This window comes from Lathyrus oleraceus, chromosome 2 (genome assembly GCF_024323335.1).
Source record: "Lathyrus oleraceus cultivar Zhongwan6 chromosome 2, CAAS_Psat_ZW6_1.0, whole genome shotgun sequence".
Lineage (NCBI taxonomy): Eukaryota > Viridiplantae > Streptophyta > Magnoliopsida > Fabales > Fabaceae > Lathyrus > Lathyrus oleraceus.
The window spans coordinates 13,236,180-13,261,114 of NC_066580.1; the positions used below are offsets into that span (position 1 = coordinate 13,236,180).

At 34.3% G+C, this 24,935-nt stretch overlaps 1 protein-coding gene across 2 annotated transcripts; it reads right to left on the bottom strand.

Moving 5' to 3' along the window:
* Positions 1-3,355: 3,355 nt before the first annotated feature.
* Positions 3,356-7,581, bottom strand: LOC127117658 (syntaxin-61). 2 transcript variants are annotated; one of them, XM_051047745.1, is made up of 7 exons: positions 7,337-7,581; positions 6,925-7,035; positions 5,850-5,963; positions 5,489-5,685; positions 3,905-3,995; positions 3,747-3,812; positions 3,356-3,651 (listed from the first exon to the last, which is right to left on the bottom strand). In XM_051047745.1, the coding sequence occupies exons 1-7, from the start codon at positions 7,388-7,390 to the stop codon at positions 3,541-3,543; spliced, it is 744 nt and encodes a 247-aa protein (XP_050903702.1). In that variant the 5' UTR covers positions 7,391-7,581; the 3' UTR covers positions 3,356-3,540. The 2 variants fall into 2 exon arrangements, with proteins under 2 accessions (XP_050903702.1, XP_050903703.1); XM_051047746.1 differs by having other exon boundaries at positions 3,356-3,671.
* Between the last annotated feature and the right edge of the window lie 17,354 nt (positions 7,582-24,935).

The window sequence follows — 24,935 nt, forward strand, 5'->3', positions numbered from 1 at the left end:
TCAAATGGAAGATGAAATAAAGATGTCTTCTTGTGCCATCTCTCAACAAAAGTAGTAAGTAGTGGAGCGTTGAGAATGATGAGGGAGCAATGGGGAGATGACTATCACTCTGGATGATGTCTCCTCATTGTTCCATCTCTCAATCGCCGAAAGATTCTGGACGACTCCTGTTATTAGCTTGTCGCTTACATGGTTGACCATTGCACGAGATTTGGGAGTTTTTGAGGCGGCCGTGTTGGAGGAGTTTGACTTCAACAAGGGAGCTCACCTTCGTATATCTTGGCTTCGGGATAGGTACGAAGATCTTGTTGTGGCACAGAGGAATGAGGTTGTCGCTAGGGTTTACATGCTACATCTAGTAGTATGTACTCTTTTTGCAGACAAGTCAGATGTTTAAATCGACGCCTAATACGCGTGGCTGTTCAGTAGCCTCGGCGTTACCAGTTGGGCTTATGGGAATGTTGTGTTGACCATCCTGTATACAACACTTGGAGTGGCGACAATATTTGAGACCAGACAACTTGCTGGTTATTCAAGTCTATTACCGGTATACTTGAAATTATTGATTACTTATTTAATTGTTACGATTAACATTTCTTAATTATTATTTATTATGTTTGTGTTATGATATCAGTGTTGGATATACGAGCATTTGCTCACCATCTATGACAGGAGGAAGAGGACAATGAGGCTTAGGCAGTCACATCCCGGTGGTGTTGATGAGTATAGGAGGAGGCTGGATGCGCTGACGGTAGATGATTTCATCTGGACATCATACACTGATCATAAATTCCATCGTGAGCTTGATGACTCTTCTTTATATTCAGGTTATATGCGACGGGAGAGCATGGTCGCCAGACACTTGCCTGCGAGGTGTCTGCGACAATATGGTTATGTTCAGGGCTCTCACAGCCAGTTTCGGATATACCATATGCGGGCATTGACAGGTGGTTTCAAAGTAACATCATCAGCTCTGGTCATGCCATTAGAGATCGTGTAGTCCCGGTTCAGCACGCCTCGTAGTGTGAGGATGGTTACTTAGAGTGGTACCTCACTATATCACACCCTTGCATCATCACACCTATTGAGCATACAGATGATGATGGGTCTTCTAATGTTGTGGGACATGTTGATGGCGTGTCGCCGCCGCCTCCTATAATTGATGCCAATTACCAGCAGCGCCTCTATATGATTTCACTTATTATCGATAACCTCGTGGATTTAGTCAATTCAGATGGCGAGGTTTATACTGGATTATTCCGTGCTGCACACATAGGTTATTGAGGGTCTATTTAGACATTATTGTTATCTTTATATATTATTTTTATATTATTTATATATTACATGTAACATTAGTTAGACATCTTCATCAAAACTTTTTATTAGATAATATTATTTATCTTCCATTGATGCAACATCAACATAAATTAAAATTTAATAATGGATTACATAACTTAAAGATAACTTTAAAAAATGATAATAAATAAGAAAACCTAGACACTACCAAGAAATCTTAGCATCTAACTCGATCGGCCCCTTTGTTAACCTACAAAGAAATGATCTTCACATATCTTTCACATCTTCATCGGTCTTCAACTCAATAAGATTGTATTTCACCCTTCCGTCAGTATCAATTCAATCTTCATGAAACTCGATCTTTCTCACATTTCTATTTTTGATATCAGACAACAATTCATTCAACTTGGACGCCAAGGCAACGAGAGATGTGGTGTCATCTGGAAGTCAGAACTACGAAAAATAAAGTTTCGTTGAAGTACACTTCTGCCTTAATCAAAAATTGAGAAAGAGACATTTTGAGATATTTTTATCAAACAACAGTTGACCCTCTATTTATACAACTTTGCATTTACTCTGAACCATACAAAATTACCGGTGCAATCACAGTCATCCAAAATTATAGGCAAAATCCTGAGCGTATAAAATTTCAAACAATTAGCACTGCTGAAAAATTTCACTTTGGTTGAAATTTCGGATATATATTGGTAATTTTAGAATTTCCATTATTATTTACTAGCGTCTAAACAGACATTTTGTGCCCGTTTGTCCGTCATTTTATTGTGCTAACGCATGAAAATATTAACAATGTTTTTTTTTATAAATTTGATTTTAATATAAACTATTTTAATATAAATTTAATTTTAATATAAACTAATATTGACATATACATATTAAATTTTATTTGCAACATGTAATATTCGCGCAACATTTTTAAGGAAAAGTGGGACGAATGTGTCGCAAATTACAAGTTAAATGTTACATGAAATGAGAAATAATAATCATCAATCATCATTAATTAGATGTAATAAATGTTATACACAATAAAAAATAATAATTACTATCATCATTTTTTAAATAAAAAAATTGTATACATTATAGAAATATCCAATGAAATACTGAAATATTCTCCTTTATATTTTTTTAAATATATTCAACAATGTAGTTAATAAGTACACCAGTCCATTGATTATGTCATCTTAGTACGGATTAGAGCCAATAACCTAGGACACCGTCTTCTTTATATTATTCATTTATTTATCATCATAAATTTATTAATTTATTTGTCTTTTGTTGATTATTCATGCACTATTTGTTTTTTCATATGAATACCATTGGGCTTCATTCCTCTTCTTTTTCTTCTTAAAAAAAGTGATAAAAACAAAATTAAGAAAGTATAGTTAATAAAAATACACATAAATAAATCATTCTTTTCTTTCAAAATGTAGAATCAAATTTAAGACATAGGATCAAAGTGAGGAGTGAAAAATTATACAAACAATCATTTTCCTTTATAAATTTAAGATTATCTTGAAGAAAAAAAGGAAAAGAATCATTTAAATATATCAAATATAAATTATAAAATTAAAAATATAAAAGGTAAGTTTGAATGACAAAAGAAAAAGATATTGAATTCAATATTAGAGTTCTAAAGTTATAAAGCATAGTAATTGTGTCAAAAAAGCACAATAATTAACCAATAAAATTAATCAATAAATTTTAAAATTCAATCATAACATACCAAATAAAAAATTGTATCGTTACTAAAGTTGTGGTTAAAGCATGCGTCTCGGTTGAAATGGTGTTTCCTCTACTTCTCCCTTTTTCCTTCTTCATATCTATCTCCTTCAAAAATATTATGAAAATTATCATACAATTGTTGATTTACTTTTTCTTATTTTGATTGTGATTGAAAACTGGAATAATAATGGATCCGAAGTTGTGATTATGTGTTAAAAAAGTAAAAGATGTTGAAAACAATAAAAGCACAATAATGAATATTATACCTTCCAATAGATGAAATAGAGATTAAGAAAATAATAAGATAGAGATTAAAGAATAAAGAAAATTATAAGTGTTTCCGCATATCAAACCATTTTTATTCGAATTTCATACCCTGTTTATCACAATCAAAATTGTCTACTTCCTTCAAGAAACCACAAGTGTTTCCATTTGTCCCATTAATCTTTTATCTTCTCAAACTTGTATCTCTTTTGCATGTACAAACAAGTTATTCAGAAATGACTAGGTGAAGAAAACCAAGATAAAAAGAAAAATGAACAGAGCCAGCAAACCACATAACATCATCATCTGTCCCTTTATACTCGCCTTCTTCATCACCATTGCTACTCTTTTCTGAAATCATTAACAAAACTCTTCAACTTACACATGTCAACAACATTCAAGGCTTTTATTACAACCAACATTAAAATCAGATAACAGAAACTCACTTGGACAAAATCAAGACGATGGGATGTACTGTCCATCTCATTGCCAAGTTCATCTAGAATCTTTTCCTGAAGCATCATCAACATTTTCACTATTTAGAAACAAATTTCTCACAGCAACTTCTATTCTTGAGGGAAACACATAACTATCTCAAACCTACCTGCCCTAGGAGCTCTTCATGTATTGTAAGTCCGACACCTCCGATTCTTTGTACGCTTAAACTAAGCTCGTCTAACTCCTCATCTTGCCTCCTATCAAAACATCTCAAATTTTCATTATTAAAATTATAACTACCGGTTTCTGAAAGTACTTTTATATAATAAAGAAGTAACTAGGATCACACTGTTGAAAGTCAATTGCAGGTGATCACTATCCATTCCATAGTATATAAAGAGATAAACTCAAATTAGATCATCAGATAACTAAATAATGCAGAGATAATTGGAAAAGTTTGATAGAAGGAAGAACATTTTAGTTCACGTTCTTGACATTATAATTTATTATGTTACTTTACTCTGGAACCCATCACTGTCGAGCATAACTTCAAAAGGTTTAGAAGTTAGATGCATGAGTCATGTTTTAGAATTTTATGGGACACTCTAACACTAAGAATACTTAGCTGAGAAACTACGTTGCCTACTACCAACTCAGTAGTCCAAATGTTATATCTCGACCAAAGAAGCCAGAGGATAGCAATGCCAAGAAAAAATAAACACAACAGGGTAACGGTGTCAAGCTCAAGAAGGAACAGGTAATGGCTAAGAAACTGTATCGAATGACTTACGGTGTCGGTCATATTAAAATTAGAGTTTGACCTAACTCATCCCTACAAAACCAGTTTGTAAGGTGAGGGGTGTCCCTCAATATAAAGTCTTTTCAAGGTCTCTCTCTAACCAATGTGGGACTCGGGATCTTCCCAATAGGTAACACACAAGAAAGGTGTCGCTCACATAAACACAGGAACAACGTCGCACGGGAACGGTGCCGCACAGGAACAGCATTGTGCCAGAACGACAGTGGCGTGCCTTAACCAGAACAGCGGTGGTGGAAGCAAAACAGCAGGGGGGTCGTTCATAAGAGAAGACGCACAAAGCTTCCAAAGAGAATACGCACGGCGGACACAAGGATAAAGTTTTCATGTTATACAAACAACAAACAGAAAACATATTTAGACAGTTTGTGGCTTTACCTTAAAACTGTTTCAAAATTGAGTAAAAAAACATTTCAATGTTTTGTTTCCAAATTTAACTTTTAAAACCAAAATCAGAAACTTACAATCACCCAAACAGCACCTAAATACTGGAGCATTGTCTTTCGTGCCCAATATGTATGTTAAAGTTATCTGACACAGTTTATAATATTTGTTTCCGATTTTCTTTTTTTTTCATCGGAATTAAAAACTGAATCCACCATTTCAGTTCATAACATTAAAAAGATTAGCAAGGATGACAAGGAAGAACAACATTAATTAATATAATTTACCAGTGGAGTGGCACAAGAAACATCCGGGCATATTTTCACAATTTAATGCAAGTACAAAGGATCTCAAATATGGTCTTTAAGAAAAGTGTAATGAATCCAGCTTAAGAGGTCAAACTAACAACAGCGACAGTATTTTCCATCTCATGCAGAAAAGCGTCCATATTGGAGTTTGATATCATGGACATGTGCACAAAGTCGAGGTAGGAAAAAAGACAAAATACTTAATTCAAAGGCACATGAAAGAAAGATGAAGAAAAGGTACTTTATAAGAAGCATTTGCCTATCTGACTCTGATTCTATGAAATCATCATCACTCCCAGCAGCATATTGGTTGGACTTGGATGTGCTTTGATGAGAATCAGGTTGCCTCATTAACTCCCTGTGCATACCATTCATATTAGCATGAGTTGTTGTATTTGATCCCTTTCTAGCTTCCACTGTTTTCTTAACTGTGCGCACCTATTAGTGAACAAAACTCATTCATGTGTATCATGCAAGATGAATAAAGGCAAGGAAATCTAATGTGTGATTTATATACTAAATGAACAACTGTAGATTAGGTTTAGAAGATTTTGACAGTGTATTCTTCAGTCTTGTTGAAGTTTGGCATAGGTTAAAGATACCTGCGTGCGAGCATTGCTGGTCCACCTCCTCCGGTTTTCAATCTCCTTTTCATCAATGCCATACCAAGAAGGATCCCTAGATGCTACAGAAATTGCTTTGTCCAATTCGTCCACCTTTCTATCGAAAAATTAACATATTTTAGCAATTTGAACAGGTTGTATCGCAGCAGAAAATTCCACATGCAAGAATAAGAATCTGTCCCAAATACTAGCAATGCTTAACATGTCTGATAAAGTGCGTGTTTGAGGAGTTGGAAGATACTTTCTATGTTTCAACATTTCCACCAGACTCCATTTTTACTACCCATGGTATTTTAAAAAAACCGTCAATTTAGTTCTTGATATTAATATGTTAGGGACTAAACTGATGCAGTTTCATATACTTTACGGACTAAATTGACGGATTTAAATACTTTAAAAACTACTTATTACATTTCATAGTTTAGGAGCTAATAAATTGAAGAGAGAGTGATTAGTTAAGGACTAAATTGATGATTTATTTTCTTATTTTTTCATCTTTCCTTCCACAAGGAGGAAGTGATGCAATCAAAGAAAAGCAAAGCTAGGAAAGGAAATAAATTAGTGTAATACATCATTACATTTAACTTTCATATCAATAATCAATCAGCTATTATATACATGTTATAATTAAATATTTTGCGTACAATGTTCACAAAGTAAACTATTCTTTTGATTTTAATTTTCTTACTAAAGAATACCACATAAATAATTTCTAAACAAGGGAAGGTTATACACTTCCTCCCTTTCATCTAGATTCAACTCCAAACCCAACATACCCTAAGTGTGTGTTTAACAACAATTTATATAACCATGTAGGAGGAATACCTAAAATTCATTTCAAACATCTATAACACCGACACCTCTGGAAAAAAAGGTGTGACACGTGTCCGTGCCAGTGTCAGTGCCCGAAACCGAAAGCGGCACTTGTGATTATGTTTAATTTATTCATTTTTCAAATTATTGCCGGTTGTCAACATGCCAGTGTCGTGTTTCCGGTGTTCGTGTTTTATAGTTTGAAACAAAAACTGATTAACCAAATGCAATCGAAACAAACCTGCCACTCAATACTTCCACAAGCAGCAAGAACTTCCTTTGAAAGGTTCAAATGCTCCCCAGTATCCAAAGTATTTTCCCATTGGTGGAAATTAGATTGCAACCTATCAATCTTTCCACAATAAAAAAAAAAACAAATATGAATCACACCCAAATAACAATAATAATAAAAAAAAATTACTTCCTTTTAATAAAAACGAGATTCATAATTATTAATTACATATCAGAACTAGGTTTTCTTCAAAATCAAAACGCCGCATCAACAAAAACAGCATAATTAGATCAATTATCAAACAAATTATCACAATTACTAATTGCAACATGTAACAATTAAACGGATCGTTGAATGATGAAGAAAATTTGCAAACTTGAATTTGAAAATTGCAAAATGAAGGTGAAAAGGAACAACATACAGAATCTTGAATATCTTCCTTGACAACGTAAAATGGATCTTGAGCTGAGGGCATTTTAGCTTTTACGCTTTTCGGAATCGGAAATCGGAATGATATAGAAACGAAATTCGGGAAGAAATGGAGGAAGGAACACTATGATTACACTTTGTTTGGTTGAGAGGAGAAAGTTTAAAGAGAAAGGACGGAGAAAGAAATAGAGGAGAAAGTGGGAGGAGTTTTGTTATTGTTTGGTCTGAGAGAATATGAATGGAAAGATAAAAAGTTTTACATGGTTAGCAGATTAAAAAAAAGATTATTTAGGATTGAAGTTTAATATTTTTATTAATTTAAATGTTGTAGTATGTTGATAGTGTAATAAAAAAGATTAGTTTAATACATATGAATTAAATTTATAAAATTGTAAAAAGAAAAGAAAAATAAAATATTTTAGCATGTTTCTTTGAATTTTGGAGAAATTATTTGTAAATTAGCCTCTATTTTTTCTTTTCCTCTCATCTTTTCTTAACGAAATTATTTTTTGCATTATGTGTGCAAAAAAGTTTGCTATGTTTAAGAGGTAAGTGTGTGTGATTTTAAATATAATTATGGCTTAGTTGCAATTTTATTTTCTATATTTTTACTTTTTTTTAACTTTAAACTCCTATTTTAAATTTTTTATTTATTTATTTAGGTTTTCGTAATTTTAGTCCACTTCAAATTTAAGATTAAATTTTAATGAGATGACATTCGGCCTAGGTCTAATGATATATTATTGTCACATTTACCAAATTTTATTTTAAATTTATAATGATGTTATTAATATTGATAACACATATTTCATTAATAATAATAATTTAATAATATTAATAGTAACATATTTGATTAATAATAATATCAATTTATCATATTTTATTAAAATATATTATTCTATAATTCTCAAACTCTAACCTCATTGTTACATCTTCTTCTCTAAATTGTCGAGCCTAAAACTCACATCAACATTCTAATTTAAGGTTCCAAATGTGTGTCAGTCCTCAACGACTCTGAAGCATGCAGCGTGTTCGTGATCTCAATTTCTCAAATACGCACGCATTTATCCTCATTAATTGTCTCCATTTTTTTCGTCTGAGTTTTAAAATGTCAAATTTGTCGTACGTCTTGAGGTTTGTGATTTTGTCTCATATTATTTTTGGGTATTTTGATATCACAATTAAGTTTTGCTTATGTTTTGTCTCATGGTCCCTAATATCTAAAATCTGTAATGAAATTTCTTGTTGTCCCAGTTTCAAAAATTGATGTTTGTGGTCCTTAATGTGTTGTTATGTTTGTGGTTATTTTAATACTAAGTTGTGTTTCCTAATATTCATCATGCTTGTGGTTTTTTTTACTATGTTGTAGTCCTTAATGTCAATTATACTTGTGGTTATTTTCTTACTAAGTTATGGTCCCTAATGTCTGTTATACTTGTGTTTGTCTTGGGTAGACTTAGGAGGAAAACAGTTTATTAAACTTAGAATACACCACAGGGGTCAATTGGTTTATCATTCTATGAGGTGGTATGTTGGTGAAACAATTTATGAAATGGATTGGGATTGAGACGTGGCTTAATGTCCTAAATGCAAATTGAAAGTTGAAACAAGATGATGCCAATAGCATATGCTGTTGTGGAAGATGAAACAAAAGACTAATGACAAAGGTTCATAAAGTTATTACTTGATGACTTACAATTCATCCAACATAAGGTTTATGGATTTAACTCAGATCAATAAAATGTATATTTCTTCATTATCTTATCATGTGTATTTTATTATGCTACTATTATGTTATGTTATGTTTATGTAACCTTATATTTTCATTATGTTACCTTAAATTAGGGTTTGGTACGAGCTATTATTGAGACAAGCCAATATGTTGAACATAGATTATGTGTTAAACATTTATATGGCAACTAGAGAAAGAAATATCAATGGATATAGATTAAACAAGCTTTATGAAGGGTATATAGGGTCACAACAATACCTAGATAGGATAGATCATTGAATTAAGTAAAAGATTTTAATGTGAACGCTTGATAAGACATTATGGATGTACTTGCTACATATTAGAGTATATCTCATTTCAAGATAGTGGATTAAGGATTAGGGATCTCTAGTGGATTAACCTTTCCCTTCTAGCAAAATGGAGAGGGAGACTTCTTTCTAGTGACTCGGGCCTATGGTTCGATATTCTTTCTTCTAGGTATGGTGCTTCCATTGTCTCCTCCCTGCAAGGTCGAAGGTCCTCCGATCTTCGTTCCTGTTCAACCTGGTGGAAAGGGGTTTCCCTTATCGGTCTTCATTTCATGTAAAAAATTTCATGCAGATCACCGTGAAGAAAATTCGTCTTCACCTCTGTTTGCCCTACTTCCAAATCAAGACTAGCGGCTAACCCAAGAACCACTAGAATAGATTGCATCTTTACAACCGGAGCAAAAATCTCGCCAAAGTCAACATTTTTCCTTTGTTTAAAACCCTTTACCACCAAGCGAGCCTTTTATATTCTTTGAGAAGTACACTTATCTTGCTTAATCCGATAAACCCATATATTATTTAATGCTCTCTTACCCTTGGGCAACTTCACCAACTCAAATGTATTATTCTCATAAAGTGATTTCATTTCATCCTCCATGGCATCCATCCACTCCTTTTTGTTCTCATCCTCCAAAACTTTTTCAAAGCTTTCAGGTTCTCCATCATCAGTAAGAAAAACATACTCATTCAAGGGGTATCGAATAGAAGGCCTTTTATCACGAGTAGACCTCATTAACTCATTAGAAGCAACAGGTTGTCAACACTTTCAACCTCTTGATCAACCTCATTTTCAACAATGTCTTTCGTAGAACCTACATCAACAATATCATTAGGATTTAAAACATTATCAACATTCAAATCCATACCTTGATTTTCAATTGGAACATCTTTTAAAGTGATAGGGGTGGGAGCAATAGTTGTTGATCCCGTATCAATCGTTTCTTAGTCTTCAAAAATTAGATCTTTATTCTCAACTTTGTCGATGTCCTCAATGGTATAATCCTCCATGAATATGACATCACGACTACGAATAATCTTCCATTGAACCGGATCAAAGAATCGATACCCAAACTCATCAAGTCTATACCCAACAAACACACATTTCTTCGGCTTCTCATCCAATTTTGATCTCTCATCCTTCGGAATATACACATAAGCCATGCACCCCAAACTCCCGAAGATGGTCGTAGGAAACATCTTTACTGCTCCAAACATGATTTGGAACATCAAACTTCAATGGAACGCATGGAGTGAGGTTTAAAAGATGTACAAATATGCTCAATGCTTCTCCCTAAAAGTATTTCGGCAACTTTGATTGAGAAAGTAAACATCTCACCCTTTCCACCAAAGTTCTATTCATTCTTTTGGCTAACTCATTCAATTGTGGTGTCTTTGGAGGAGACTTTTGATAAAGTATACCTTGATCTTGGCAATACTTGTCAAAAGGTTTAACATACTCTCCCACATTATCGGTTCGGATACACTTGAGCTTTTTCCATGTTTCTCTTTCAACCGATGCTTGAAATGACTTGAAGGTATCTAACACTTGATCTTTCGTCTTCAAGGTATAAGCCCATGTTTCCGAGAATAATCATCAATGAAAGTCACAAAGTAATATGCATCATCAAGTGACAGTGTCGTCATCGGACCACACATATCGAAATGTATTAATCCAACACTTCAGATTTCCTCTTTAGTTTAGATGACATAAAGGAAACTTGCCTTTGCTTACCTACCAAATAATGCGAACAAAGTAATATGCATCATCAAGTGACAGTGTCGTCATCGGACCACACATATCGGAATGTATTAATCCAACACTTCATATTTTCTCTTTAGTTTAGATGACATAAAGGAAACTTGCCTTTGCTTACCTACCAAACAATGCGAACACTTTCTCAACTTTGCATCAGAAACACCATAGAATACATTCTTATTTTCCAAAATGCTCAAATCTTTTTCACTCATATGACCCAAACGCTTGTGCCATAATTCGGATGAGCTATCATTGTCACAAGTGTTGATGTAGCTATTTGAAACCCCAAGTTGGACGATATACAAGTTTGAATTCCTTTTTCCTTTAGCAACCACCATTGATCCTTTCTTTAACTTCCATTTATTGGCCGAAAAAGAATGATCATATCCCTCATTATCCAACTTTCCAATAGACAAAGATTAAATTGAAGTTCTGGAATGTGATTCACTCCTTTGAGAACTAGAGTAGTCTCATTGCTAGTTTTGACACAAATATCTCTTATTCCAATGACATTAGTTTGCCCATTATTTCCCATACGAGCAACCCCAAAGTCGTCAGTCTCGTAAGTTGAAAAATGACCACGTCTCGAGTTTGCATGAGTAGAAGCACCACTATTAACCACATAATCCATCTCATCACATGATAGATTGGCATTCTCTATACAACTATAACAAACAACAAAGAAATCATCAACAATAGTAACATCTTAACTATTGTTACCTTCCTTTTTGTTGTTGTTGATGTAGATCTTCTTCTTGTTTTTCCTTTTCAACTTCTGGCAATACATTTTTATGTGTCCCTTTTCCCTGCAACGATGACACTCAATATTAGAGAATCTATTAGAGCCTTCTTGTAATTTACCACGTGATATCCCACGATTACTTGAACATCTACTTTGATGTCTCCCCCTCGATTCGATAACCAAAACCTCGGAATATGAAGAAGAACCTTAGAACTTACGCCTCAGCTCATCATTCAACACACTACTTTTAGCCAAGTCCATTGAGATGATACTATTCAGAGAGGAGTTAGACAAGGATGTCCTAAAAGTCTCCCAAGAATTAGGCAAAGTACCAATAAGCCACAAACTTTGAATTTCATCATCAAAAATAAGATCCATCACCGAGAATTCATTTAGAATCCCTTGGAAACTGTTCAAATAATCGGTCATTGGTGAACCATCATTATACCTCAATGACATCAATATAAGTCACCTCACAAATGGACACATCAGGCAGACTTATATTGCATATAATCTGATCTCCACCGTTCGAAATGTACTCCTATGAGTGACGAACACTGTGCCAGAATTTCAGGATGATCCAACTGTTGAATTGTGTGCAAACTCCGATCTTATAGAATTGGTTTGTGCTGAATTGGGCTTGCAGGATTTGGTGTGGCTACTAGGGTTTTCATTATTCTCTCCTTTTTATTTTGTTGTTTCTCACCTTATGAGTTATTGCCATAATTCTCTTTGTTAGATAATAACAAAGACTTACACACACATGGGCTACTAACCCGCATTCATTTGGGCCACTCCAAATAGGAGGGATAGCCCAATAAGAGTCTTATATACGACCTTGGAAACCTCTACGATTGAATTCATAAGTTTGAAAAGGTTCTATGAAGCTTTGTCATTCAAAACAACGATTCTCTTTAATGAAAAGTTGTATTGCTTCAGGTGGTAATCGATTATCCAAACCTGAGTCGAAGTTTGTTTCAGAGTAGAAGGAACAAATCCTTTGTCCAAGGAAATAACTTGATGACACCTTGGTTTAGGGTCCAATCATTAACCGACCTCACTTGTTGAACATCTTCAAGCGAAGAAAAAACAAATTTGAAAAATCCATATCCAAGAGAGGTGACACCCTATTTTCCTATTGAACCATAACACCATAAGCGTGTGTTTTAGATTCACAATCATTAACGGCGTCGACACCCTCGACTAAACAACTTTACCATGTAAATGGTGTTTGCAAGCTTCGACTCCTAAATTATATTCATCCTATGGGATGGTGATGGCCACTCAATCCTGTTTGAGACAAGGAACCAGTAATCGACGATTCGTATATAACAAACATTATTTGAAACCACAAATGGAAATGATTTCCCATTTTGTTGGTTTGTTTTCTTCGCCGTTGTAATAGAAGTATAATTAGCGTGTGTGTGTTTCCGGAAATAGTATATGAGCTTCCATGGAGAAGGGGAGAAAGGAACAAGAAACAACCACAAAAGAGAGATTTTTAGTATAAAAAAAACTAGTCATTATAGATAGAGTAGCAAAGCATCATTTCATGTTCTTCTAATCGTACGATTTCATGTGATTTTATTTTACCATTATTTCTAATTTATATTTTAAATTTAGGGTTATTGAAGATTTTAAAGACTCAAATATAAATTATTTATAAAAAAAAGACTCGAATATAAATCATTTGTAAAATTTAAGACTTAATTATATGTTATCTAAAAATTTACATGCATTATTAAAATATAATTGAAATATCGTCTGTGTTTGTTGAGGGAGTTTTTCACTATGGAGCATTGAATATTGTGAGACTTTTTCTTTTTATAGCAACACATTTGTGAGAGACACACCATATTCACACTTGATACATTTTCAACACTCTCCCTCAAGTGTGAGTCCATAATGCTCGAATATAAATTATTTATAAAATAAAGACTCGAATATAAATCATTTGTAAATTTTAAAACTTAATTATATATTATCTAAAAATTTATATGCGTTATTAAAATATAATTGAAATATCACGTGTGTTTGTTGGGGAAGTTTTTCACTAGTGAACATTGAATATTGTGAAACTTCTTTTTTTAGAGCAACATCTTTGTGATAGACACACCACATTCACATATGATACATTCTCAACACTCTTTCTCAAGTGTGAGTCCATAATGCTTCCCCTCAAGCATGAACGAAGATACGTATAGTGATATGGGGCATGTGCCCCCCTAATTTAAAAAATAAATAAATACAATTATACAATACTTATTTAAAATAATATAATCCTTCCATTAATTGAAGAATATTCTTGCTATTAGAAATTACATATAAACACCTGTTATATATATAATCCATCAATTAATTGAAAGAATATTCTTGATATAGATATATTATTTGAATAATTGTTTAGACCGTTCAAATTTATTATGAATTTTTTAATTTGAAAATCAATTTTAAAACCAAAATATATTCAACTAAAATATAGTCAAACTAATTTTATATTTAAAAAATCATTAAAAAAATTGTTTTATTTATTTTTATTTTAACTATAAGATATCATCAAAAAATATTGCAGACAACTATATAAACACATGTTACATAAATAATATTTGAAAATACATATAAACACATGTTATATAAAGAATAGTTTAGATTCCCGTCAAAGATATATATATATATATATATATATATATATATATATATATATATATATATATATATATATATATATATATATATATATATATATATATATATATATATATATATATTCTATCAAGAATATTCTTGCTATAGATATATTATTTGAATAATTGTTTAGGCGTTCAAAATTATTGTAAATTTCTTAATTTGAAAATCAATTTTAAAACAAAATATAGTCAAACTAATTTTATATTTAAAAAAATCATTAAAATTAAAAAAAAATTGTTTCATTTGCTTTTATTTTAACTATAAGATATCATCAAAAAAAATATTGGAGACAACTACTCGTATTATGTTTAATTAATTATATATATATGAATCAGATATGCCGACTTACAAGGATCTATAGCATGACCTATTTAAGTTTGACCAAATCTCGTCTATTTAATAAAAAATTATATTTAAATTTTTTTAAAAGCATATTTAGTTAAATAGATTATGATTAAGTTATTAAAAAAACATATGACATTTTATAGATTCGTCTATATATATATACATATTTATAATAAAATAAGTTAAATAGTATATAAAAGACCTTGTGGTCTATGAAAAAAAGAAAGTAAAATTGACTATTTGAATTATAAGTCACACGTCATATTCAAACCTTAAAAATTTATGTAGTCTAAGCTCAAGTTTACTATATAAATTTATGTAGTCTCTGACCTACCATATTCCCACTTTTATTATATAGATAAATAGATAAATAATTTTGTTGATAATTAAATTGAAAAATTATTAAATATCTTCTAAAGATAAATCTCATATATATATATATATATATATATATATATATATATATTCTTTAAAAAATATTATTCTACAAATTCATTAATTAATATTATGCCCCACATTTTAAAATTTATGGTTCTGTCTCTACCCTCAATTGAAAATTATGTTTCTTATTCACCACACTGGCGCCCCCATGATACCATTTGCTGGAGGACTACAAACTTTTGTACCGCACGAAACGTTTCTTATTCACCACACTAGCTCCCTCATGATACCATTTGTTGGGGGAGGTTTCACTAGGGAGCATTGAACATTGTTAGACTTCTTCTGTTTAGAGCCCGCACGAAACGTTTCTTATTCAACACCTTTGTGAGAGACACACCACGTATTCATCTTAAATCTTAAGGTGATAGGTGGGTGGGTTCATTTACTTATAAATGCTCAAGTCTCCATATTTTCAACCAACGTATGACTATTCCACATACTTCTCACACTTTATACATTCTCAATAGTGTTAAGTATTTAATTAAATATCGTACGTAAAAAAAATTACCTATTTAATATGAAAATGATTCAAGATAATTTTGAGTCAAAATTGGATTTTTTTACAAAAATAACCCAGTTTTTAAAGGAAATTCCCAAAATACCCATGGTTTCAAAAAAATTCCAAAAATACCCCACTTTTAGGAGGAGTCTCCAATTGAATTGGCGACTCCTCTTAAAACTTGAATGGAGGCGCCAATTGGATTGGCTATGGAAGGTGCGTAAAGTTAACGACCAATGGAATTTCAATCCATGGCAAAGCTTCGCAAGATCGGAGTGTCGTAAATGGAAGCACCGTCATGACCATGTCTTAACTGACGCAGTCATGCCAACTGAGGTAAAACCAAGTCGTACTTATATGGCTTGGTACATATCGGTTGGTTTTCTATTCATCGCCGAAAATATGTACCTATACGACTCACACCAGGCAACTTACACACAAGAAGGATCAACATCTAACCCCCAACAACATTCTCAGCCCGGTTACTCACAACCCCCTATCCGTCAAACTTTCTGTTCCATAAACACACAAACATACAACCAAAACATGTCATTCAACCAACCCCAATACCTAGAGCATACCCCATACCACCACCAACAAATTGATCATCAACCTGAGACCCAACATCGCTTCGCACCCACACCATCACCCTACCAAAGTCGCCTTAGCCAAAACACCAACCGCCCCTCCTCCTACCGTAGCCAAGAAGCCCAAACATCACAAAACCAAAACATCCAACAACCCTATCTCTACCAAACACCCCAACAACCTTTCCAACCTTTCCTCGACGCATCCTTCACACCCATGTCTCCCTTCAACCGTCCCGGTCGCTCATCCATGAGTCAACCACATCCCAATTTCTCTAGCATGGGTCATGAGCTCAGCTACGACGGTACATCATCAATGCATACTGAAGACTATGCTGACTTGTCTGAATACCTCAACGGACCTTCTCCTGTAGTTGGTAGTGACGCTCCTGGCCCCTCAGATGATCAAACACCGGTGCAGAATCGTCAACGTGGGTTAGGGCAAAGGGTTAGGGTAGCTAGAGGATGTGGGGCCAGAGGTCGGTTAGGTGATCCCGGTCATCACCATTAGGTTTCTTTGTGTAAACTCCAAACTTTATTAATATCAAGTCGTATTATATCAAATTTATCTTTCACTTATACCATAAAACACAAAAAAAAAGCATTTTAGGAGGAGTCTCCAATTGAATTGGCGACTCCTCTTAAAACCTACACATAGGCACCAATTGGATTGGCTAGGGCACCTACCCTAGCCAATCCAATTGACGCCTCCATTCAAGTTTTAAGAGGAGTCTCCAATTCAATTGGCGACCCCTCCTAAAAGTGGGGTATTTTGAGAATTTTTTTAAAACTAGGGGTATTTTGGGAATTTCCTTGAAAAAGTGGGTTATTTTGGTAAAAAAAACCCTAAAAATTGACCATAAATCACGTTTATACATTACACTAATAAGATGCTAAGTTTCTAATAAATCTAATATATACTACTAACTAAATTAATAAAAAATTTAAATTTTCATATCTTTAGAGTAATTTGGATAACATTAATTTCATAATAAATAAGTTTAATTCTAGTATTGTTCCTCTGATTGAGCTCATTCATATAATTAGTCCATGGATTTCATTTTCAAATAATTTTGGTATTCATCTCACATATTTATATATTTAAAATAGAGGTGCTAATGAGTGTTTAAAAAACACTCTTTAAGGATTCTAAATTTATAAAAACGCATCGTTTTGTTCTTTATAAAATTCAATTATTTCAATTTTTAATTCATTTATAGAGATGCTATTGAGTTTTGAAAAGCACAGAATTCTAAATAAAGAAATTATTCTTTAAAAAAAATCAATTCCAATACATTGAATACAAATATTTTCAAAAAACTTATCTTTTTATTTTTTATAAAATTCAATTATTTCAATTTTTAATACATTGAATACAAATGTTTTCAAAAAAACATATATTTTTAAACTCTTAACAAATATTTTGGAGCATTCATTAGCATTTCTTTTTAAAATATTAATAAATACTTATTTTTTAATAGATCTAATCGCAACCTTAATCTTTTTATTATTTATTTATTTTTTAATTTTGATCCTCTCTTTTTAAAATTTGTCTTATTGATCCCCATATTTTAAATTTTTTAGAATTTTAATCTCCACTTTATTTAAGTTTCAGTTTTATGATGAGATAACTAAGTCGTATGTGGCATAAATGAATTTTTACCTCATTTATAATGATTTTTTATTTTAATAATAATATAAATTATTATATTATATAAAAATATAAAAAAACTAAACCAGAATTTTAAATTATTTATTTTTTTGAAAGAGTAAATTATATATATATATATATATATATATATATATATATATATATATATATATATATATATATTTATTTATATATATATATATATATATATATATATATATATATATATATATATATATATATATATATATATATAAATAAATATATATAAATATAAACAACTTATTCAAAAAAATCAATAGTTTAAAAAAAAATTATAAATAAATATAATAATATATTGATACGGGTTCAGAGCCCCCTTCAAACCAAAGTTCTGCTATTGGGCCTAAAGAGGTTGGAGGCCCAGTATTGAGAAAGAGTCAAAGGGCTAGAAAGCAACCCATTTGGATGCAAGACTTTGCCTAAGGGAAATTTTACTGTGCTGCCATCACTTTCTGTTTTCCTTTTACCTTTCCTTTTAATTACGTACTAGAAGCTTCCATTTGTTTTGGTCATGTAGCAGCTGCCCTGTAATCCGGGAATCTAGGGAATTTGTTAGAATGATTTCCTATTCTTTATAACCATCTTTTACATGAATGAAAGGTAGCCAAAAATTTTATCCCAATTTCACATTGGATTCTAATCTCTTTCTTCTTTTCTGGAGTTGCTCTAACTCGAATAGAGCCGATAGGTTAATACCTTATCATTTTGGTGCTTTCATTCACCATGCCTCGCGGCGATCCTCCTGGAGTAACACCAGAAGATGTGTTAGCTCAGATGAAAGAAATGCAACTGGCTTTTGAACGGCAATATACAGTAATGGCAACCGAAATTGCAACTCTCCGAGAGCAAGTCGTTAACCACAAACCTTCAGGTAGTGGTTCCGCCCCTCCCACTCCTGCTCCCAAAGCGGCCAAGGTACGATTGTCTCCGTTTGATGGTTCCAACCCCCTTGAGTGGATATTTCAAGCAGAACAGTATTTCGACCTCACGAACACGCCAAACAATCAAAGGCTCGCCTTGGTTCCGTTCTTCATGCAAGGCTCAGCTCTTGGGTGGTTCAAATGGCTTCACTCCACTCAACAACTCTCGACGTGGTCGGCTTTCACTCGCGCGTTGGAGTTACGTTTTGGCCCTTCCTCTTATGTTAATCATCAAGCAGCATTGTTTAAGCTCCGTCAAGTCGGCACAGTGATGGAGTACCAACTACAATTTGAGACGATTTCCAATCGGGTGTTGGGTCTTTCAGCTGAATCTTTGCTTAATTGTTTCATTTCAGGGTTACGTGCCGACATTCAACGTGAGCTTGCAATTTTGCAACCTCACTCCATTACTCAAGCAATTGGGTTGGCGAAGTTGGTTGAGGCGAAAATTCTAGATTCCAAACCTTCTTATGCAAGACCGCCACGAAGTGCAAGCTCTCCCTCGTTGCTTGGACCTGCAGGAAACCCTCCGCCGTCTTCTATACCTATTCGCCGGTTATCCCCTACTGAAATGCAAGAGCGGCGTAGCAGAGGACTTTGTTTTAACTGCGATGACAAGTTCAGCCCTGGTCACCGTTGTCACAAAAAGCAATTTCTCCTGCTTTTGGCGGAGGAGGAGCCACCTCCAGAGCCATCAACTCTGCTGCAGTTAGACTCTGCGTTGCTCGATCAGCAGGTTGAACCTGTTGCTATACCGGTGGTGGAGGAACTGAATCAGAGTGCTGAACACTTTCAGCTTTCCCAGGCGGCGCTATTAGGTCCACCTTCTCCAAAAACACTGCGTGTGAATGGTCACATTAAGGAGTTAGGGGTTACAATTCTAATTGATTCAGGAAGCTCTCACAACATTATGCAACCCAGGATTGCTGAGTTTCTGGGCATTCCAGTTGTGGCACACACTCCCTTTTCGGTGATTGTGGGTAATGGAGATTCCATTCAATGTAATGGGTGTTGTCAAGACGTGCAGGTGAGAATTGCTGAACAAGATTTCCACATCTCATTCTTTATATTGCCTATTCATGGAGCAGACCTTGTCTTAGGAGTTCAATGGTTACAAACTTTGGGTTCTTTTCTGTCTGACTATTCGATTCCGTCCATCCAATTTACCTATAACAACAAACCGATCACCCTCACCGGCTCTACTTCCATGACCCCTACTGCGGCATCTTATGCTCAGTTTTGTAGGTTTATGTTCACCCAAGCCATTGACTCTATCCATTCACTTCACCTTACTTCCTTTGATAAACCTGATTCCAACACCACAACCAAAACAGAACACCTAGTCAACAGTAACATTGACCCTGCCATTAAAGACTTACTTCACCGGTATGCCACCATCTTTGACACCCCTCAAGGCCTTCCCCCAGATAGACACCAAAACCATCATATACATCTAAACCCAAACACTCACCCTGTCAATATAAAACCGTATCGTTACCCGCAATTCCAAAAAGAAATTATGACAAATATGATCCATGACATGCTCCATGAGGGAATTATTAAACCAAGTACCAGCCCCTTTTCTTCTCCGGTTTTATTAGTCAAAAAGAAAGATGGCACGTGGCGATTTTGTGTAGATTATCGTGCATTAAATGCTGTTACGGTTAAGGACCGTTTTCCTATTCCCACGGTTGATGAACTTCTTGATGAACTCCATGGCTCCTTGGTTTTTTCTAAGTTGGACTTGCGTTCGGGGTATCACCAAATACTCCTTGCACCGGAAGACACTTTTAAAACAGCTTTTCGGACCGTGGACGGACACTTCGAGTTCTTAGTGATGCCGTTTGGACTCACCAATGCTCCCTCAACTTTTCAGGCTACAATGAACGAGGTGTTTCGACCATTTCTACGCAAGAGTGTGCTTGTTTTTTTTTGACGACATACTGGTTTATAGCAAGGATTGGAAGTCCCATTTGCAGCATCTCCATCAGGTGTTAGAAATTTTGGTCGAACACAAACTGTTTGCTAAATTCTCCAAATGTGAGTTCGGCGTTAATCAGATTGGTTATCTTGGGCATATTATTTCGGCCGATGGAGTGGCAGCTGACCCAGAGAAACTACAGGCTATAGCAGCATGGCCCACGCCTACTTCAGTTACAGCCCTTCGCGGTTTTCTTGGATTGACAGGTTATTACCGCCGTTTTGTTCGAGGTTATGCAGCCCTTACTAGTTCCTTAACAGACCTTTTGAAGTCCAAAGGTTTCATTTGGAATGAGCAAGCCTTAGAGGCATTCCAAGCACTTAAGGATGCTATGATCCAGTTGCCTACCTTGGCTTTACCCAGTTTCGAACTTCCGTTTGATGTCACCACAGATGCTTCGGGTATCGCCATTGGAGCAGTGTTGTCTCAAGCTACTTACCCCCTTGCATTCTTTAGTAAGAAGTTGTGCACACGAATGAAATCAGCATCTGCTTACGAGCGTGAGATGTTTGCGATCACATCGGCTGTGAAGAAATGGCGTCATTACTTACTTGGTCGTCATTTCCGCATCTATACGGATCAAAAGAGTTTACGGGGCATGTTCTTACAAACAATCCAAACGCCGGCGCAACAGAAATGGCTCACCAAATTATTGGGTTTTGATTATGAAATACTTTATACTCCAGGGCGCAGTAATGTAGTAGCAGATGCACTGTCCCGAATTCCAGAACCTACAGTGTCAGTATACACTAGTCTGTCAGCAAGTCAGCCACTGTTGTTGACACAATTGGTTGATTTTTACGCAAATACCCAGATTGGGCTGGAATTATTGTCTAAATTGAGTAGCTGCAGTAGCACACCCATTCACTTTACAGTGCAACATGGTCTTCTCTATTTCAAGGGACGTTTATTCATTCCTTTCGAAGCCAAATTGCGCTCTCAATTGCTACATGAGGCACATGCTTCTGCTGTAGGAGGTCATTCCGGGGTCAAAGCGACGATGGCACGTTTGGCAGCCACTTATTATTGGCCCCAAATGATTAAGGATGTCAAGTGTTATGTGCAGAACTGTGCAACCTGTCAACAGTACAAGACATCGACGCAGAAACCAGGCGGACTGTTGAACCCCTTACCCATTCCGGGTCAGATTTGGGAAGACATTAGCATGGATTTCATAACTCATTTACCTCCGGTGCAAGGAAAAACGACTGTGTGGGTTGTGGTAGATCGGTTATCCAAGTACGCGCACTTCATAGCACTACCTGCTGCTTTCTCCGCATCTATGCTTGCTGCTGTATTTTTAGCTGAAGTTTACAAGCTTCATGGTATGCCAAAGACTATTGTGAGTGACCGAGACAAGGTTTTTGTAAGCAAATTTTGGCGTGAATTATTTCGTTTACAGGGTACCACCTTAGCTTTTAGCAGTTCCTACCATCCCCAAACAGATGGCCAAACAGAAGTAACCAACCGCACTTTGGAGACTTATTTGCGTTGCTTGACTGGGGATACACCAAAACAGTGGTTGTTTTACCTGCCGTTGGCAGAGTATTGGTACAACACCACTCACCACACTGCCATTAAAATGACCCCGTTTGAAGCCGTTTACGGTCGCTCTCCCCCCTCCATCCGTTCCTACATCACAGGGTCCACGGTGGTTGCATCTCTTGATGAAACCTTGGCAAGACGACACCAGATGCTACGGCTCATTAAGGAGAACTTGACGTTGGCACAGATGCGTATGCGCAATCAGGCCAATGCTCATCGACAAGATCGTTCTTTTGAAATTGGTACTTGGGTTTGGCTTCGTCTCCAACCATACCGACAAATCTCAGTTCGGGGAAGAGCCTCACCTAAACTTTCAAAGCGTTATTTTGGTCCATTTCAAATTCTACAGCGCCTTGGCTCGGTTGCGTATGAGTTGGCATTACCAGACACGGCTCGCATTCACCCAGTTTTTCATGTTTCCAAGCTCAAAAAATATTACGGAAACCCGCCTTTGGTCACTCCTTCCCTGGACCCATCTGTCATAGGCACCTGGGTTGCCCTCCAACCTGCCCAGGTTCTTGGAGCTCGCGAACTGCAAACACCTACGGGAATGTGCAAACAGTTATTGATTCATTGGGTAGGATTACCTGCCGTTGAAGCCACTTGGGAAGAGATCAATATGCTCAAGGAAACTTATCCGAATTTCAACCTTGAGGACAAGGTTGTCGTGGAAGAACGGAGTAATGATACGGGTTCAGAGCCCCCTTCAAACCAAAGTTCTGCTATTGGGCCTAAAGAGGTTGGAGGCCCAGTATTGAGAAAGAGTCAAAGGGCTAGAAAGCAACCCATTTGGATGCAAGACTTTGCCTAAGGGAAATTTTACTGTGCTGCCATCACTTTCTGTTTTCCTTTTACCTTTCCTTTTAATTACGTACTAGAAGCTTCCATTTGTTTTGGTCATGTAGCAGCTGCCCTGTAATCCGGGAATCTAGGGAATTTGTTAGAATGATTTCCTATTCTTTATAACCATCTTTTACATGAATGAAAGGTAGCCAAAAATTTTATCCCAATTTCACATTGGATTCTAATCTCTTTCTTCTTTTCTGGAGTTGCTCTAACTCGAATAGAGCCGATAGGTTAATACCTTATCATATATATTATTATTAAAATAAAAAATATAAATTAGTAAAAAATCATTTATGCTTCCTAACCTCTGACACATCATCAATTTATCTGTCAAGTCATAAAAATGGGACATAAATGAAGTTGGGACTAAAATTTGGAAAAAATTGAAATAGAGGCTAATAAACTAGATTTTAAAAGAAAAGAATCAAAACTAAAAAAAAACTAAAAATTGGAGAATCAAAAGTTACAATTAAGCTTTTCTAATAATATTACATACCACGCCCAATAAAGATTCTCGTACAATAATTTATTACATTGCTACGTTCCACAAGTAGGGCTAATTTATTACGTTGTTACATTTCACAAATAGGGTTGAAAATGAGTTGAGTCAAACTTGTTTCAACGCGACTCGATTTGTTAAGAATTGATTCAGTTTAAATTTTGATTTGAATTTGATATGGACCTTTTTTAAACTCAAACTCGACTAGTTATAAATTCACGAATAATTTGGTTCAACTCGTTAGATTCATTCACTTGCTTCACGGACTTAAAAGTCATTATATATATATATATATATATATATATATATATATATATATATATATATATATATATATATATATAACATTTTAAATTTAAATTTTTTAAAAAAGAAAATATTTAAATAAAATATAAGTTTATCATATTGGAATTTAAATTTATCTCAAAAATTTACTAATTCAAAAACTACACAACTTTCAAGAGATACATTTGAAAGTTTAGTTCAAAAATTACTCAATTAAAATTTAAATTTGTCTCAAAAATACACAAATTCATATAAATATTTAAGAACCATACAAATTTAATAAAATAGTACACTAAAAATTACTAAAAATTGATACATTCTCATCACAGAATAATTACATCACCTATAACATTCATTACACATGTTATTTTAGCAAATTTCATTATGACTCCAACAAAGATGACTTTAAATACAATTGTCAATTTTACTGTCGTAATTAATACGAAAGAGATAATATAGGGTATAGTCGAGTTGACTCTTGAAGATAACGAGTCGAATTATTTATAGTTCAAATTCAATCTATTTAGTTGACGAATTTAACTTTTTTCTCATATTCAGATCATGAACCTTGTTCAACAATTTATTTTGGAATTTAACGAATTGAATTCTAAATTATTTTCGAATTGGTTTAGTTCATTGTCAGCTCTATCCACAAGTGATATGTGGCTTAATTGGATATCGCGTCAAATTTATATGCAAAAATATTAGAGATATTAAATCGTTT